Source organism: Emydura macquarii, unplaced genomic scaffold (assembly GCF_026122565.2).
Source record: "Emydura macquarii macquarii isolate MOO-44397 ecotype Brisbane River unplaced genomic scaffold, CSIRO-AGI_Emac_v2 contig_1146, whole genome shotgun sequence".
Taxonomy (NCBI): Eukaryota; Metazoa; Chordata; order Testudines; family Chelidae; genus Emydura; species Emydura macquarii.
Window position 1 is genome coordinate 21439729 of NW_027131283.1, and position 18265 is coordinate 21457993.

At 45.0% G+C, this 18265-nt stretch overlaps 1 protein-coding gene across 7 annotated transcripts in view; it reads right to left on the bottom strand.

The window, feature by feature from the left end:
• EPB41L2 (erythrocyte membrane protein band 4.1 like 2) overlaps positions 1–18265 on the bottom strand; it is a 236451-nt gene that overhangs the window by 6872 nt on the left and 211314 nt on the right. For 6 of the 7 annotated variants that reach the window (XM_067546743.1, XM_067546742.1, XM_067546739.1 and 3 more), the window contains 3 exons: positions 16186–16308; positions 15443–15541; positions 13061–13141 (listed from right to left, as the gene is read on the bottom strand). In XM_067546743.1, the coding sequence (XP_067402844.1) occupies positions 13061–13141; positions 15443–15541; positions 16186–16308 (303 nt within the window). Of the gene's footprint in view, positions 1–11665; positions 12531–13060; positions 13142–15442; positions 15542–16185; positions 16309–18265 lie in introns of those variants that run through there. The other variant, XM_067546741.1, reaches the window with a different exon arrangement.

The following is an 18265-nucleotide window of genomic DNA, read 5'->3' on the forward strand; positions in this document are numbered from 1 at the left end:
GGCAATGAGGTTATACTCCTGTATTGGTTCCTTTGTGAAAAATATTTTCAGGAGTGAAATTTCCATTATTGTTCATTGTCCATTATTGGATCATTTGAGTTCTAATCACTTTAAACCTTAGATTCATTAGTGATTATTTCCTTATTTGCCATCATTTAATGGCCTTCCTACTCATAATAGGAAGTCCAAACCATTAGATAAAAGGACAATTCAAGTGTACAAGAAGATAATCAGGGGCACTTAACTGAATTCCAAACAGTCTTCAACTAGGGAACACCTTGAATGCAGCAAGCCTAAAATGGGTTTGTACTTTACATCAATATTCACACTGGAAAGCCAGCATGATAGGAGAGTCACCATGATATATTTATCTTTAGCTGTGAATACACTGGAAAAACAAGCAAAGAAATCCCTGGGCAATGGTACAGTAGGAGTACCTCCTCCTCCTATCCCCATTCAAAGAGCCTCAAGTTATAAGTTTCTGGGTATAGAGTGTACAATTCTGCAAGAAAGGCTTTAATAATTTAGCAAGACTTCTAAAAAGCAAATAATAGTCACAAGAAAATTATCAGTTCTTGACTGTTGGAAGAGGTTTTGCAGAATAAAGTGGGGATGTATGCACTGTATGTAAGAGAGCACTATGACTGCTCTGAGCTCCATTATGAAACTGGAGATAAGCCAGTTGAGAGTCTCTGTGTTAAGCTTGGAAGCAAGAACAATAAGGGTGATGTCATGGTGGGTCTCTGTTATAGACCACCAAACCAGGAGGACGAGGTAGATGAGGCTTTCTTCAGTCAACTAGGGAAAGTTTCCAGTTCACAGAACCTGGTTCTCATGGGGGACTTCAATCACCCTGACATCTGCTGAAAGAGCAATACAGAACAGCACAGACAATCCAGGAAGTTTTTGGAGAGTGTTGTGGACAACTTCCTGGTGCAAGTGCTGGAGCAACTAACTAGGGGCCATGCTCCTCTTGACCTGCTGCTCACAAACAGGGAAGATTTGATAGGGGAAGTAGAAGTGGGTGGCAACCTAGGCAGCAGTGACCATGAGATGGTCGAATTCAGGATCCTGACAAAAGGAAGAAAGGAGAACAGTAGGATATGGACCATGGACTTTAGAAAAGCAGACTTTGACTCCCTCGGGGAGCTGATGGGCAGGATCCCCTGGGAGGCTAATATGAGAGGGAAAGGAGTCCAAGACATCTGGCTGTATTTCAAAGAAACCTTATTGAGGGCACAGGAACAAACCATCCCACTGTGCAGAAAGAATAGCAAATATGGTAGGCACCCAGCTTGGCTTAACAAAGAAGTCTTTGGTGAGCTTAAATACAAAAAAAGAAGCTTATAAGAAGTGGAAGTTTGGTCAGATGACTAGGGAGGACTATAAAAATACTGCTTTAACGTGCAGGAATGAAATCAGGAAGGCGATAGCACAATTAGAGTTGCAGCTAGCAAGGGACGTGAAGGGGAACAAGAAGGGTTCCTACAGGTATGTTACCAACAAGAGGAAGATTAGGGAAACTGTGGGCCCCTTACAGAATGAGGGAGGCAACCTAGTGACAGAGGATGTGGAGAAAGCTGAGGTACTCAATGCCTTTTTTGCCTCTGTCTTCACAGAAAAAGTCAGCTCCCAGACTACTGCACTGGGTGGCACAGAACGGGGAGGAGGTGAACATCCCTCAGTGCTGAAGGAACAGATTCAGGACTATTTAGAAAGATTGGACATACATAAGTCCATGGGGCCAGATGCAATGCATCCGAGGGTGCTGAGGGAGTTGGCTGATTTCAGAGCCATTGGCTATTATCTTTGAAAGCTCGTGGCAATTGGGGGAGGGCCCTGATGATTGGAAAAAAGCAAATATAGTGTCCATCTTCAAGAAAGGGAAGAAAGAGGATCCAGGGAACTACAGACTGGTCAGCCTCACCTCAATCCCTGGAAAAATCATGGAGCAGGTCCTCAAGAAATCCATTTTAAGGCTCTTGGAACAGAGGAAGGTGATCAGGAACAGTCAACATGGATTCACAAAGGGAAAGTCATGCCTGACCAACCTGATTGCTTTCTATGAAGAGGTGACTGGCTCTGTGGATGTGGGAAAAGCAATGGATGTGATATACCTTGACTTTAGTAAAGCTTTTGATACAGGTCTCCTCACAGTATTCTTATCAGCAAGTTAAAGAAGTATGGGTTGGATGAATGGACTATAAAATGGATAGAGAGCTGGCTAGATCATCAGGCTCAATAGGTAGTGATCAATGGCTCCATGTCTAGCTGGCACCTAGTCACAAGCAGAGTGCCCCAGGGGTCGGTCCTGGGGCCGGTTTTGTTTAACATCTTCATTAATGATCTGGAGGTTGGGGTAGTTTGCACCCTCAGCAAGTCTGCAGATGACACTAAGCTAGGGGGACTGGTAGATACCCTGGAAGGTAGGGATAGGATACAGAGTGACCTAGACAAATTGGAGGATTGGGCCAAAAGAAATCTGATGAGGTTCAACAAGGACAAGTGCAGAGTCCTGCACTTAGGACGGAAGAATCCCATGCACAGCTACAGACTAGGGACCGACAGGTTAGGCAGCAGTTCTGCAGAAAAGGACCTGGGGGTTACAGTGGATAAGAAGCTGGAAATGAGTCAGCAGTGTGCCCTGGTTGCCAAGAAGGCTAATCACATATTGGGCTGCATTAGTAGGAGCATTGCCAGCAGATGGAGTGAAGTTGTTATTCCCCTCTATTCGGCATTGGTGAGGCCGCATTTGGAGTATTGTGTCCAGTTTTGCCCCCCACTACAAAAAGGATGTGGAGAAGTTGGAGAGAGTCCAGCGGAGGGCAACAAAAATTATTAGGGGGCTGGAGCACAAGACTTCTGAGGAGAGGCTGAGGGAACTAGGCTTGTTTAGTCTGCAGAAGAGAAGAATGAGGGGGGATTTGATAGCAGTCTTTAACTACCTAAAAGGGGGTTCCAGGGAGGATGGAACTAGGCTGTTCTCAATGGTAGTAGATGACAGAACAAGGAGCAATGGTCTCAAGTTGCAGTGGGGGAGGGTCTAGGTTGGCTTTTAGGAAAAAGTTTTTCACTAGGAGGGTGGTGAAGCACTGGAATAGGTTACTTCGGGAGATGGTGGAATCTCCATCTTTAGAGGTTTTTATGCTGTGGCTTGACAAAACCCTGGCAGGGATGATTTTGCTGAGGTTAGTTCTGCTTTGAGCAGGGGGTTGGATTAGATGACCTCCTGAGGTCCCTTCCAACTCTAATCTTCTATGATTCTATGTACACAGTGATAAAAATAAAACAAGGTCACTTACCAGTAACTGATATTCTTCAAAATGTGTTGCTCATGTCCATTCCAGTATAGGTGTGTGCACGGTTACCCGGAACTTTTTTCCCCTTAGCAGATCCCGTAGGGCCAGATACGGCGCCCCCTGGAGTCCCGCGCACATGCCGCAGTATATGAGGTGGTGCCAGCCCTACACCCCCTCAGTCCCTTCTTTCCGCCAACTCTGGCGGCGGGGACGGGGGTGGGTTGTGGAATGAACATGAGCAACACATCTTGAAGAACATCAGTTACTGGTAAGTAACTTTGTTTTCTTTTTAGAGTGCTTGCTCATGTCCATTCCACTATAGGTGACTAACAAGCAGTACCTTGGAGGTGGGCCGGAGTTAGTGGTGAGCTGCCTGCAGCACAGCTCCACTGAAGCCCGCATCTTCCTGTGCCTGTTGGACAGAGGCGTGGTGGGACGTGAAGATATGTACCGCCAGCATGGCAGCTACTCTGCAGATGCCTTGCTCTGGCACTTCCACTAGGAAGGCTGTACATGGAGCTTGGGCTCTGTTGAGTGAGCTGTAGTGGCAGCCAGAAGTGGCACCTTCACCTGCTCATAGCCGAACATGATGCAGGAAGTTATTCACAAGGAAAATGCGCTGGTGGAGACCAGTGAACCTTTCATCCAGTCGGCTGCTGCGACGAAGAGCTGTATCGCTCTCCGGAAGGGCCTTATACACCTGATGTAGAAGCCAGGGCCCCTCTCACGTTTTTAACGAGTGCCACCTTCTCTTCTCCTTCGAATCGTGTGGTTTGGGGAAACATAGGGAGAATACATGTTGGTCACAATGAAACTGGGAAACCACCTTGGCTGGAAGGCCTGGTTCGGCCTCAACTGAACGTTCTTTATAGAATACAGTATGGGGGGGAGCTCCGAGGTCAGAGCCCTGATCCTGGAGACCTTCCTTACTGAGGTAAACACCCCCAGGAAGGCCATCTTCCCGGAAGGCAGGAGTAGAAGGAATGATGTCGTGGGTTCCAAAGGTGGGGGGGGGGATGGGCTGGGAAGGACTAGGTCAAGATCCCAGGGTCACAGACCTACGGATAGAGCCTCCCACCCCCTTCAGGAACCAAACCGCCATCAGATGGGAGAACCGCAAACCCCCCTCCAGCAACTGATGGAAGGCTGATATGGCTACTAGGTGGGCCTTCAGGGAGGACGCAGCCGGTCCCTGGAGCTTTAACTGTGCCAAGTATTTCCCGGATTGCCTGCACTGGCGAGAGACTGGGCGGAATACCCGGGGACTCCTCCCGGCAGACAACAGCCACTTCCACTTAACCCAGTACACGACCTGCGTGGAGGGCTTCCTGCTACCCAGCAGGACTCAATGGACTTGCTCTGAGCGGTTCACTCATCATCTCTCGGCCACTAATCCACCACTCCCTGAGGTGTCAAGGGTTCAGGTCTGGGCACCACCAGTGACCGTGATCCTGGGATCTGGGATCACACTGTCTTGGAGACTCCCAAGGCAGGTGACCGAGAAATCCAGCAGTATGCTGAACCCGTGCTTGCGTGGCCAGGCCAGAACAATCGAGATGGCATCTGTTTAACCTCTCTTCATCTTTAGCAGGACTGTCTGCAGGAGGGGAAAGACAGGAAAGTGAATATGAAGCTCTCTGACCGCTACAGATGAATGGCATTGGCGATCGCCCCTGTCCCTTGACCATGGAGAGAGCAGCACTGTGGACACCTCGTGCTGCAGTCCGATATAGACAGATTCCCCTTGGGGAACCCCCCCTCCAGATGGTCATAGATGTCCTTAGTGGGCGCAACGACTGCTCATGGTGAGGAAGAGCGACCCCTTGATGCGGTCTGCCTTGTTGTTCCTCACCTCCAAGAGGTGGTTACTGCGAAGTCCTAAGGACTGATAGGTTTCCTTCATAAGACTGGCAAATGTGCTCCCGCCGCCTGTTGATGTAGTACATGGTCGCCATACTGCCTGTCAGCACCTGTACCGCCCTGCCCTTGATAAAGCAGAGGGATTTTCCGCAAGCCTTGCGAGCGTTTTGCAGATTTTTACATTGGTGTGCTGACTTCTCTCCTCTCTTGGCCAGATGCCTTGTGAGCCGAGGTCAGCACTGATGCAGCACTTCATCCTCTGCCCAAGGCATCCGATATCAGGGTAACTGGAGGAGCCTACTCCATGAACGGAACTCCCCTTCACACATCCCAAGGAATTGTCCACCAGTCCAGGGAGGTGGGAGTGGAGGAGAGGGGACCGTAACCTCTCGGTGCAGTAGTTACCTGCTTGGACTGTACCAAGCTTTGGACCAAGACTAAGCCGTGACTGAAGCGGCCCAAGTGTCAGGCTAGTTAGCCTCACCACATAGGTGCAGGCCACCCTGTGACCTACCAGCTGTCGACAATGTTTGGCTGTTGTCGTAGGGCATTTGTGCAGGTCGGCCATCTTGAGGGATGCTGCCTCACAGCACGGCTGGGGCAAGGAGGCCTGGCCTGGGAAGCAACCGGTCACGCCAATGCATTCCATAGGCTGCACCTGCGTCAACGTGAATTTCTGTTTGTTTACTGGCAGGACCCGCCAGCCGCAAGTGGCGCCTGACTGGCTCGCCCTGCTCTGGACTTGGGACCTGGACCTGCCTCTGATTATCCGATCATCCAGGTATGGGCAAATCTTGCACCACCTTTTACCTCACGTGCACAGCTACCACTGCCAGGCCTTCAGTAAACACCCTCGGGGTCGAGAAAAGGTCACAGGGTAAAGCTGGAAAGCATTAGAGGGAGCCAACCACTACGAGGTGAACGAAGCGTTGAAGATACGCATCCCTGACAACCAGGGTGGCATACCAGGCACCTGTATCCAACACTGTAGCTGGGGAGACCATGCGAGACTTGAGTCCCTTGTGGTATTTGTGAGACGACATAGGTTTGACACAACCCTTAAATCCCCTTTTCTCAGGGGCGAGGAAGTACCTGGAGTAGGACCTTTTCCACCATGCCCCGAGGGATCTTTTGCACTGCTCTGGGCTGAGGCAGCTCAACTTCCTCGATGGGGAATTGCCACTGAGAGGGAGGAAGGGGGAAGTGTCGTGGGCGGGGGGTGGGGGGGGTGGAACGACCGGGAGGCCTAGCCCGCTAAACTATATCAAGGATCCAGTGGCCTGCAGGCATCCTGGCCCACATGAACTGGAAGGAGGGTAGAGGCTAGGGTGCTGCCCTTGCGTGCACCAGCAGAAAGGGCCTTTTTCGATTGCCCTATCACCGAGATGACCCTTACTAAGGGCCTAAGGAGTCACTAAGGGTGGATGGTGTCTCCTAGACCCTCTGACTCTGTCCCATTGCCTGTAGGTTGCAAAATGGCCGTGGCTGGCATTTCTGCTGCTGTTGTCCCTGGGGACCTGCCTGACACCTAATGGTGGCGTGTAGCAGCCCAGGGAACAGAGCGCAGTCTTGAAGTCCTTCTGACCACGCAGCTTTGCATCCATCTGAACTGAAGACAAGGCTGACTTGTCCAAGGAAGGGCCCCGGATGGGCTTCTGGACCTTTGGGACAGCCTGGGATTGCAGCCACTAATCTCCAAGCATGCCAATGGCATATGGCTCTGCCCAATGACTCAGCAGCAACTGAGGATGCCTGGAGCGCTGGTCTATCTCCTGTGGTACTCTCTCCTGCAATGGTATACAAGTTCAGTGCCTGCTACCGAGCAGAGCCTCAGCAAAGCGGCTCACTGAGTCCCCCAAGGGCTCACCTTCTACTTGCTGGTAGTGCTATTGAATAAAATTTTTCTCCAAACAAGTCTGGCTTGCAATCACCCTTGTTCTCTGGAGTAGAGCCCAGCTGCCCTGCCTATCCCTGTGGTTGGTGGCGACCACCACTAGAGACTTGGGGCGGGGTGGTGAACAAGTATTCAAACCCCTTGGCTGGGGTGTAATACTCTTCTCGGCTCATTTAGGTTTCAGGCTATGGAGGAGGCAGTTTGCCCTGAGGCCCTCACTATCTTGAGCGCCCCTTTGTAGATCGGGAGGGCTACCTACCCTGTGGGGGCCCAGCACTAGCACATTAAAGAGATTACCTTACGCCCCTTTAGCTTCTTCACCTCCAGCCCCAAGGTGGAGGCCATCTCTTGAGCAGTTCCCAGTGTGCCCTAGAATTAACCAGGGCTCGGGAGTATGCTTCAACTGGAGAGGGGGGAGGTTCTGCAGGCCGCAGCTTCTCTTCCTGTCGACAGGTGGTCCCCACAGGAGTCCCTACCCATGAGGCCGAGTCATCGTTCGAGGGCGTATGGTGTCCCTTTCCCTGTATCCGAGGCATTGATTGCATCCCCAAGGGGTTGACGGACCATGGTCCTGTCCCTCCCCACCAGGAAACCCCATAGACCTCCATACAGCCATTGGGGTGACCATTGCCACTGAGGCCATCCGAGGCTACGTGCACCTGGAGCTCTGGCACCTTTCATTGGTGGTGGCTCCCCCAGCTACTACATCCCCAAAGGGACACTGAGGTACCGTCAAAAGACCATGGAGGGGCTGCCCCAAAGGCTCTCTCTGTGTAGTACCGTCATTCGAGAGAGTGTCCCCTTGACGTCGACGACCTCAACTACCAGATTGGATGTGGGCGTCGCAGCTGGAGCAGGCGTACGGGCAACGCTTTGGCGAGCTGGGCTGACCCAAGCATCGTCCCAGTACCGAGAACTTTGTGCTCTGCATGCACCTTGGCACAGAGTCAAACTCTGGCGACCGGGTTCTGCCTGGCCTCGGTGCAGGGCAAACTCCTCGGTACCGAGTCTGTCTCTGGCCACCGAGTTCGGTGCAGCCTTGGTGCGGGGCAAATCCTCGGTGCCGAGGCTGTCTCCGGCATCCGAGTTCGGCCCTGCCCAGCGAATTCCTCGGTTCTGAGACTGTCTCTGGTGACTGGGATCAGCACCGTGTCATTGCAGGTGAACTCCGGTGCCAGAGCAGTGGGATGGACCTCACCCAGTGCCAGGGGGTTGAGACCCGTGTCAGGAGGGTGACTTTGCTCTCCGCTTCGATGCAGGTCAGTCCGGCGACCATGACCTGGGATAACTTCTAAGGGAGCGTTTCTGTTCTACCCTAGGAAACCGGTTTGCAGGAGATCTTCCTCCCCGTACCGGGGATTCTCCTGAGCCATTCAGGGGGTCCCAACACTGGGTTCCCCTGTAACGCCAGCCCCTTTTTTCTCGTGGAGGTATGGGCAGTACTGATGTATGCAAGGCCAACAAGGTTCTTGCTGCCCGACAGCCTCCGAGTTCAATGGTGACGGTAGGTGCTAAGGGGCTCCCCCACCCCCAAGAGTCGGGGAAGGATCCCTGGCTGGAGACACTGGCTCAGGCAGCAGGTCTCTGTGATCTGACCTCAGTACGGATTGGTGCTCCAACCCGCCTTCTTAGACAGTGCGGTGGAGTATCCGCGCTCCAAGCACCGATTCCGTCTCTTCGTGGTGCTGAATCGGGTTGGTGCTGATGGTGCCGTTGGCACTGGCGGCACGCTGGGTACTGCGGCGGGTTGGTTCGGAGCCAGTCGGGGGCTAAATGAGTGAAGCTTTCAGGCAGATTTTCTGGAAGTCCAAAAGACTTGCAGATCCGTTCATCTCCTTACAAGGGTTTCCCCTCCGCACTTCAGGCAGTGGGGGTCACTTAGCGGGAAAACCTTCCCACTGGAAGCACACGGCTTGAAGCCATGAGACCGGAGCATACCCGCTCCCGGTAAAGTCTCAGCTAGACTACCTCAAGGTCTCTAACTACCACTAACAACAGTTATTAAGCTAACTAACTAACTAACTAACACAATCATTATCTTAACGTTCAAAACATGGGGAATTAAGTGCTTGTAGTGCAAGCACAGGCAGTTCCAGTAACTGTCACGGGCGGACAGAGGGAACTGAGGGGGCGTAGGGCCAGCAGCACTTCATATACCATGGCATGTGCGCGGGACTCCAGGGGGCGCCACAGCCAGCCCTATGGGATTTGCTAAGGGGAAAAAAGTTCTGGTAGCCGTGCACAGAGGCGTACACACACTTATAGTAGAATGGACATAAGCAAGCACTCGAAGTAGCTTCCTTCGCAGTCCCTCTCAAAGTTTTATCAGGTGGTAACTGGGCCACACTTGTTTTCAACATCCATAGATATCTTTCTACAAAATCTTACCCTCGCCCACCTTTAATTTACAGGAATACTGAAACGATTTAAGATACATTTCTTTTAGTTTACCAAATTTTCCTGTTTTGAGGATCCTCATCATTTGGTGCCTTCCCCAAAATCTTGGGAAAACACTGCCACAGCAAAGTGATTTACATTGAGAGAGAGGAAGAAAATGGGTAAAATTAATCCCAAACTGGCTGGTTTCATTTGGCATTACGTTAGGGGAAAAACAATTTGATATGGGATAGCATGCAGCAAAGGAAGCAGACAGTACCAAATGATGCTAAATAAAACCTAGAAGACCATATTACTCTCACTCCTTCATGCAGGGTGTTTTAAAGTAATTGTGACAAACTGAATATAGTTTGTTAATAAATTAATATATCATAACTAAGGGACAAAGAGGGTGCATATTAAATTAAGAAAAGCTACTCTCAGACACATTGAACTACTTTTGCCCAAGAACAATACATAGTCTCAACAAAGACCAAATCAACTTGATGCATTAGGCAGAAACTTGCATACCAACCCATGAAAGTGCCAGATGTGAGGCTTGTGAAGAGGGAGATTCCACTGTGGTGAGGACAGGTCTGAGGGAAAATACTGCTTTTGGGAAGAAAGGTAATCCATGATAATGAACTCCAAACCCCAAGGCTTGAAAAACAAGTGACGCTGTAGGGAGAAGTGTTTTGCTGTCTTTGGACTCTGCATGGAGCTGGAATTCTGATAGGGAGGTCAGAGGTAGGAACTGCTCTTTGGACATGTAAGATTCTCTTCTTTTTCTGTAGCTAAGCTCAAAGTGCCTTAGGTGGTTTAGCTAAGGTGAAGTATAATTCTAGATGTTAAAGTAAATGGTTTCTTTTTACCCCATTTTCCCTGTTTTTAATAAATCTTGTTTTATTTAAGAGATGTACTGCTGCATGTGAGATTTGCACTCACTCAGTCTCAAAGGAGAAATGCACCTGTAGCCTCAAAGGAAACACACACTGTGTAAAAGAGTTGCGCACATAGAATCTACATGCCACCATTGATCTTAGTCAAGAGTCAGGAGCAATGCTATCCTACCTGAGTGAGCTGTGCTGCTATGAAGCTGCAGTGAGTGAACACAAGGGAAGATGCCAAAGAACCAAGTAGGAGACAAGAGTTGGAGGTAGTGTTTCATAACAATAATAAATCCATATTCAGCTTTAATGACAAAACAGCCTAACAAATTGTATTGAACTCTAAAAAGAATATAGGGTGCAGCAAAATAAGCATCTTAGCTTGGCGGGCAGAGGGTTGCAGAGTGTCATTTCTTGAACTAACAGATCAGTAAATAAACAGAACTGTGAAGGGAGATTGGAAGGCCAAGAAAGAATGCCAAAGTTAGAAAGGAGCTATATTGATTAAGGATAGAGAGTATGGAGCCCTATTAAGAAAAATTTGTGGACCCAAAAAGGAAAGCTGCTTTAGTAAAGCATGGTGCTTTGCTGTCATCTATTAAGCCAGAAAATTTTATTACTAGTTTGCATTTTAAGCAGCATCACGTAATAGTATTTAAGGGGCCCGCTTGCTTAGATAATTGTCATTGCTACAGGACAAACTACACCTTAGATCCCTTTAGTAGAGCCCTGCATGGATACAAAATTTGTATCCGCATCCAACCCGTGATCTGCAAAAATAATCCGCAGATATCTGCAGAGTCACAGGGTTCTACCCTTTAGTCCTTCTTGTGTGTACTCCTTAGGGAGAAGGCCTGGATTTCTACACCTCATTTTGATGGAACCTTGAAGTTCAATCACTCAGAGTGGATCTTTGGGCTGCAGCCTCCCCTCCCCCGTCCTCCCAATCATGTTAATAACATGGCTCAACATGCTTCTGGCACCTCTAATAGTTTCACTTTGGGAGCCTGTGAGAGTAAAAGTTTGCATTGATACAGGAACAGCATTTTAACACAAAATATTATGTACTCATTTCTCAAAGGTACAAACATAGGTAGAGCAGAAGGTAAAAACAATCAAAGGCCTAATCACACAAGATTTGCTTATGTCCTAAAACTTTTCTTGATAGTTTTTGTAAGATCCTCTTAGCCCAGCTAACTCTCTCTGACAGGGAGAAGTAGCCTGTGCCATGGCAACAGGCTTCCTGTCTTTGTGTCCCTGGGTAGCCTCTGACCACTCACTCCATCATCCTTCCTTTTCTATTGTCTGATTTTTTGTGATCTCCTTTGATGCTAGGATCAACCTTGGGAAGAATAAACCATTCTATCCTGGATAGATGCAGAGGGGGGTTATTCCTCATTTGATAACTCCATCTCCATTGCTGTCTCAAGGATCTTTATCTTTGCCATTGTTTCTTTCCCTGTGGAGTTTCTGCCTTACAACTTTCTTTTATTTAAACTCCTGGAGATCAGGCAATTTAATATCAAACAGATAACCTGAGAGGCATATGATAGTTATTAAATGTACTACACATAACTTCCTCATTCTCCACAGTAGTGACGCAGAGTGCCAAAAGTCAAGAAGGAATCAATCTCCACGATGTAGTTTGCTGGCATTATGAACTTCACAGATGCTTTGCAGAGTCAATGGTAGAGGAATCTATAATTTGTCATAAGCTAGACATCATGGTGAACTTTAGTACAAAAAATGTACTGAGTAGTCAATACTTACAACTTATTTGTCTACTTCATAATGTTTATTTCAATATAAAAGGAGGGCTTGGAGTACAGCAGAGAGAATAAATGGAATTTTATTAAAGCAAGGTATTGTCTGACCTTTTCAGATGTCCCAAATGTATTAAGTATATTTCAGGGTAGACATAATCCATGCCTAATGCTAAACAGCTCTGGCATTTAATTACAAGCTTCAAGGAGAGATTGGACTTGTCATGAGCCACTTATTACAGGCACATCAAAATCTGAAATTAAATTTATTCAGAGTCCTCAGTACATTACAATTAAGAAGTGAAAATTAAATCCCTATTTGTTGATTTGTATACCTGCCATCAATTTATAAACTGGCTCCACTGCGACATCACGTAAAGTGCAGACTTTCTTTCTTAAACAACTCAGTGATATTTAATGATCTTTTGCTTCATCTTTGTCACCATTGGCTCTTAAATGAAAAGATATGCAAATAATCTGAGCAATCGTGATCTCCAAGAACAAATAATTGCACTTTTCTGATTTTCCTGTTCTCCTCTTTTCAAAGTCTGTCTTTTTTGTATGAGATAGGTGAACCAATATTTTAAGTCTTCTCTCGTGAGCATCAAAAATTGTGCTCGGTTTTGGGGACCTAGTGCTAATAAAGAGTAACTTATCTCTGCAAGATTCCAAGGGGATGCACAATTCAGTTCTATACCCAATTTATTGCTAATACGCATGAACGCACTATGAAATATTGGTTTTCCTGATATTAAAGAAGAGATCTTTGTGTCCCAATATACATCAAAACTTGCATCATCACTCAAAAGACTGAGGAGCCACCCAGAAAGCATATATGATAGCACAATTAGTTGATAGAATCAACATTCTCAGAATTTAGTTGCTCCTATGAATGCTGCTGATCTCTTCTGTCTCTGTATTTCACAGATCTTAGAGGAACATGGATGGCATACTGTAAAAGGGAATAGCATATGTACTCACCTGGTCATGGTCAATATCTGCATCTCCAGTGATGACAATGCGCTTCTCAATCCTCGTTTCTGATACTCCACCTTTTACTGTCTACAGATGGCACAAAACAAATAAATTCAACTTTAAAATGATTCCATCCAGCTAAGGAGGGAAGATCATAGAGCACTTCTACTCCTACTCTCCAGTGCACTGAGGGAACCGAGCGTTGGTGTGAAAGGATTGCAGTTAGTGATATAGATTCTTGGTGCTACATATAATCATCTTTTCCTGGTTAATTGTATAACAGTGATGTCGAAGAGGAAGTTGCCCAAGACGACCAACCAACAGAGAAGGCCTGAAGACATTATCTGAGGTCAGGTTTGGACAGATATGGAAATGGGGCTGATAGATCAGGGCTCCAGTCTTTGTCATCATTTGGGACTTAATAATTGACAAGGTTCCTGAAACTTCCTTAAATACTGTGTCTCAGCTCATCTCTTCTCCATACATTCTCATCACTATTGATTCCCTCTCTTCTGCTGTTCTGGCCTTCGTGTATCTTTCTGCCTTATCAACTAATGGTCTAATTTCAAATGTCAGATGGAAAGAATTAAACAAAGACAAAAATGAAGTTAAGGCATTTTGGGAAACAACTTATATGTAAGATAATACAATACAATTTTATCATCTGTATTTTATATAACTATTTGGCCACAGATGAGATTAAGTTCTTCCTTTGAGAATATTATAAACTGATTTTTCTTTGAAGGCTGTTACAGAAGACTTCCATAGATTAATCAAGAATAACATTGAGATTGGAGGTACAAATTTTTAAGCCATTTCATTTTGCATTAATTAAGGGATATCAGTTTTCAGATACACTGGAAATAATTCCAAGGTGAGTCCTTTAAGAATACCATAGGAAGATTTAAATCCTCTTGGCAGTTTTCCAAGGCCTATGAAAAATTCTTGATGCAAAATCTGAGCCAACACTGGGAAGTGGCTAGAAGATTTTGGAATCCAAGGCCACAAATTTACTGTACTTATGAAGAAGCTGTTAATGGCAATGTAGTGAATTTCCGATTAGATAGCTCTTCCATACTTCTCTTTGACCTCCTGCTTGACAAAGTATCATCTAATTTAAATTTTAAAATATGTCTCTTTTCAATAACAATGTTTCTCCAACAAGTTTTTTAGCTCCATTTGTACATTTGAGAAAAGAATGAATTTTTCAGTTGGAACAAAGGTGGCATTTTATTCCAAAACGTTTTTTTCTAGACTGTGATGATGCTAAAAGATTCCTAAAGCAGCAGGAAGTTGAAGAGGAGCTGTTCACTAACCTTCCTGATGAGATACTTAGTCTTAAATTCTGAGTTCAGAGTTTATTTTTGGTGACTTTCATTGGACAATTTCTAACATCCTTCTCTCCAGACCAATTCTGTGAATATATTTTGCTCCCTTTAGGACATTCCATTATGAACTTAATTCTGTGAGCTCTGAATTACCATCCAATACTATCCAATAAAATTTACTCTGCACTTTTCATTTCCTCTCTTCCTTTTTGTTTCACCATAAACTGGAGTCCTTTCTGAGTTTTTCCTTTTAGAACTGAATTAGAAAGTCATCAGAATTCAATTACTCTGTTTGCATGCCTCTTTTAAAAATAAAAATATTTTTCATGAATGGTGAATACAAACAACACATTTGTCAACTGGAAAAGGGAGACACAGGAAAGTGTCACACAGGATAGAAATGGAAATAGAACCAACTTCTTGCTGACTTTGAGCTTCTTGACTGTATCTGAATGCTGAACATGGAGGACTTGATTCAGCCTTGGCATATGCCAGTTTCTAAAGTAATCCAGGACACAAGGTCCCCAGTGGTAGATTCTGCTCAGAAGGTAACAAAAATTGATCAATGCAGTCCCAAGAGAGGATGAGTAAAGAGGAATGAGGCTAGAAAACAAGTTATTTCAGCATATTCCCTCAGCTGACTCCATTAGTGGGGCTTTTACAGAGCTCAATCACATTCATTACCCTTTCCCTTGGCAGAATCCACAGCAAAGATCATCAAGTAGTGAGGGGAGCAGAGATAGTAAAGGCTGAATGCCAAGCTCTGGCCCCAACTCCCACAAAAGCCAGAATTACCACCAGCTTCAGGTACTGTAAACTTTGATTACATTTCTTTATCTTTTCCCCAGTTCTTCCTCCTGATGTCATCTGTGATATTGCATTAAGACATGGTTTAGGGAAGTCAATTTAAGCACAGAACTGGGAGTGGCATAATCCATTTTAAATATCAAATATGTTCAGTGATTTGTACTTTTATGGTGAGGAGTAATCATTTTGAAGGAACCAATGTACATTTTTGACAGGGCCATTGTTTAACTCATAGAGAAGTTGTCAGTTTTACCTTAGTGATGTGTGTGGTTGTAGTTGTAGAAACTGATTCAGACGTGATAGTCTGTGCACTCAACAGCACACCAGCATCACCCCCTGCACTGCCATCAAACTATAGACAGTTGGGAAAAGAAAAACAAAGTTGCATTTTCATGCTTAGGGATTTAAAACTTGTGTGTTAAGAGAAGAAAGTTAATGAAACCTTCACTACTAACACCTACGTAATTCTCGGTTAGCTCAGTGGAAAAGTGCTTTTGGAACAGATATATCTATGTTCTGTTGCCCATCTACCGGCATAGTTTTGCTAGCAAAGAGAATGACCATATGAAGACAGACACAGGTTTGATTCCACTCTAGAATAGACCACTCTAGAATAAAAGCACCTAGTTTGCTGACTCACATAAACCATTTTAACATTACAAGTCCTTTGTGGACACAATTGTAATCAAAGGTATTCTTTCTTTTTGGGAGCTCAGAGATGAGTTAAGTCAGATCTCTAAACTCATACATTTGATACCCTATTCTATTTGATTTTAAAACCCCAACCTTTTAATGTTAGAATTATGCTTGCTCTTCTGTCTATTTAGAATTATATTTAAATTGTTCCACACTAGCAAAATAATCAGTGCCACTGTAGGGAAGCATTGATATGATACCATGTTATCATATCTCTTGAATTTGGACTAGAAAATGGTCATAAAGGCCAACTTGTAAATAGCATGCTAAATGATATTCCAAATCACATGGCTCCTGTACCTGTGGAGATTCATACGTGATGGTTTTAGTCTCTGTTTGAACAATCGGGACTTCCTTGGTGGAGATTTCTGTTCTCTGTGTGGCATCTGAAATGGTCACCATCTCTGTTTTTACTACCGGAGGCTGTGGTGGAAGAGACAGGATATAATCAATTCAAGGGACATATAACAAGGATTTGTATAGTTGGCCAAGATGAAATACAACAAAAACACAGAAAATAGTAGCAATAGAATAAATATTAAGAATGTCTCCCACATACACACACAAAAACCACCATGAGAAAAATAAATAAGAAGATAAAATGAATAGTGTACCAGCTCTTTAAAACTCTACCTACAAGAATCATAGGAGATCTAAGTTTCATGTCTCAGACAGTAGCAGATACTGAAATCAGATGCTCATCACTTCAATAATTTTTAAAATGTTTGTTTAAAATGGGTGAAAGACCAGTGGGAGAAACTTAGTTCAGCTACAGTTTCTTCCATCAAACAAAAGTTGCCAGCGTTACATAAAATAAATTAAGCCTTGCCTTAAAAATGGAGAATGAAGTTACTAGAATGTCTGACACACATCCCTAACAGTGGATAAAAACTTGCAATATTTTCATTTTTAAAGTTTAATTTTAGTTTTTAATGCAAACAACTTCTGGAATAGACAAAACTACTGCCAATGATTTTAAATAGCATGTAGCTGAACCACATGTCAAGAAAGAGGCTTAGGTACCAACTGTTTTCCTCTGAAAATAAACTTTAAAAAGCCATTTTATCCCTTGTTGTAATAGGTATTTTGTCCACGCTGTTCTCTGCTTTGGGAATCAAAAAGTAATGACAAACTAGAACTCTGCAAGCCAGCGAAACTATGATGTGTCTTAGACATATGGACCCGATTTGTAAAGGTATTTAGGAGCCTAAAGATGCAGATAAGCCCCTAGTGAGATTTTCAAAAGGACTTAGGTGCTTAACTCCCACTAACATCAATGGGAGTTAGATGCCTAGGTGCTTCTGAAAATCCCACTAAGCATCTATGTGCATCTTCAAGTAGCTAAATACCCTTAAAGATCTGGCTTGTTTTGCTTATATTCCTAGAAAGCATGTGTGTGGCCCAATATAACTGCAGAGAAGCGAGTTTCTCAGATTCTCAACCACAGGAACAATTGGGGCTATTGACATAGAAGAGGGAAATAAAGTGGTCTCAAGATGGGAGGTATGGGACATCTTTAGGACAATTTCTGAACCGGTGTTCAACTGGGGCCAAGTACAATGAGGAAAAACCTGCCTTAAATGACTGAAGGGTGACACCACAAAAAACAAACAAAAAAAAAAAACCCACAGTAGCCAAAGCTTCAGAGTTTACCATCTGCATATGGTCCTCCACATTCCACTTTACTCCTTCTCCCTCAAAGGACCATCTAATGATTAAACCCATTCCTGTACTAAAACAGATGGCCAGGAGTCCTTCTGGAACCAATTCATGCTTCCATAAGTATCTACTGGTAGTAGAGCAGGCTGCGATAAAGCAATGATAGGTGTGCTATCCCCTTATTTCCGATCCTTGTTTAATTGTAGTTATTCTTACTACTCCTAGCAATTTATATCAATATTGATTCCAGGCAGTGCTTTCATAATGGGGGGGGGGGGGGGGGATTGAGAGAAAAATCTATGGATAGTTAGAAAAAAACTGAACAAAAAGTCTGTGACAAATTTTTTTAGCACATATAATTTAAATAACTTTCCAATTACACTTATAAGTCATGGATGTGTCAAAAACAACCAACAACACAGACAAGACAAGACTTGAAAACATTAAAAACAATCAAACAAAAGTAAAAATTATGTAATAAGAAAAAACGGTGATGGCAAAGTCGTAGGAAGGTTTGCTTTACTGGGCAATTCCTATTCATTCCTACAAAGAGCCAGAAACCATGACTGAGGTAGGCAGAGTTTCAGAGCTCATCAGTGGTTCCCTCTTTCCATAAGATCTGAATCTTGGTGAACACTTGGAGGGCTGGGAGAACAGCTGAAGAAGAAAGACAGGTATATTTCCACCCCAAGAAACATAACATTTCTATATAATCTAGTTC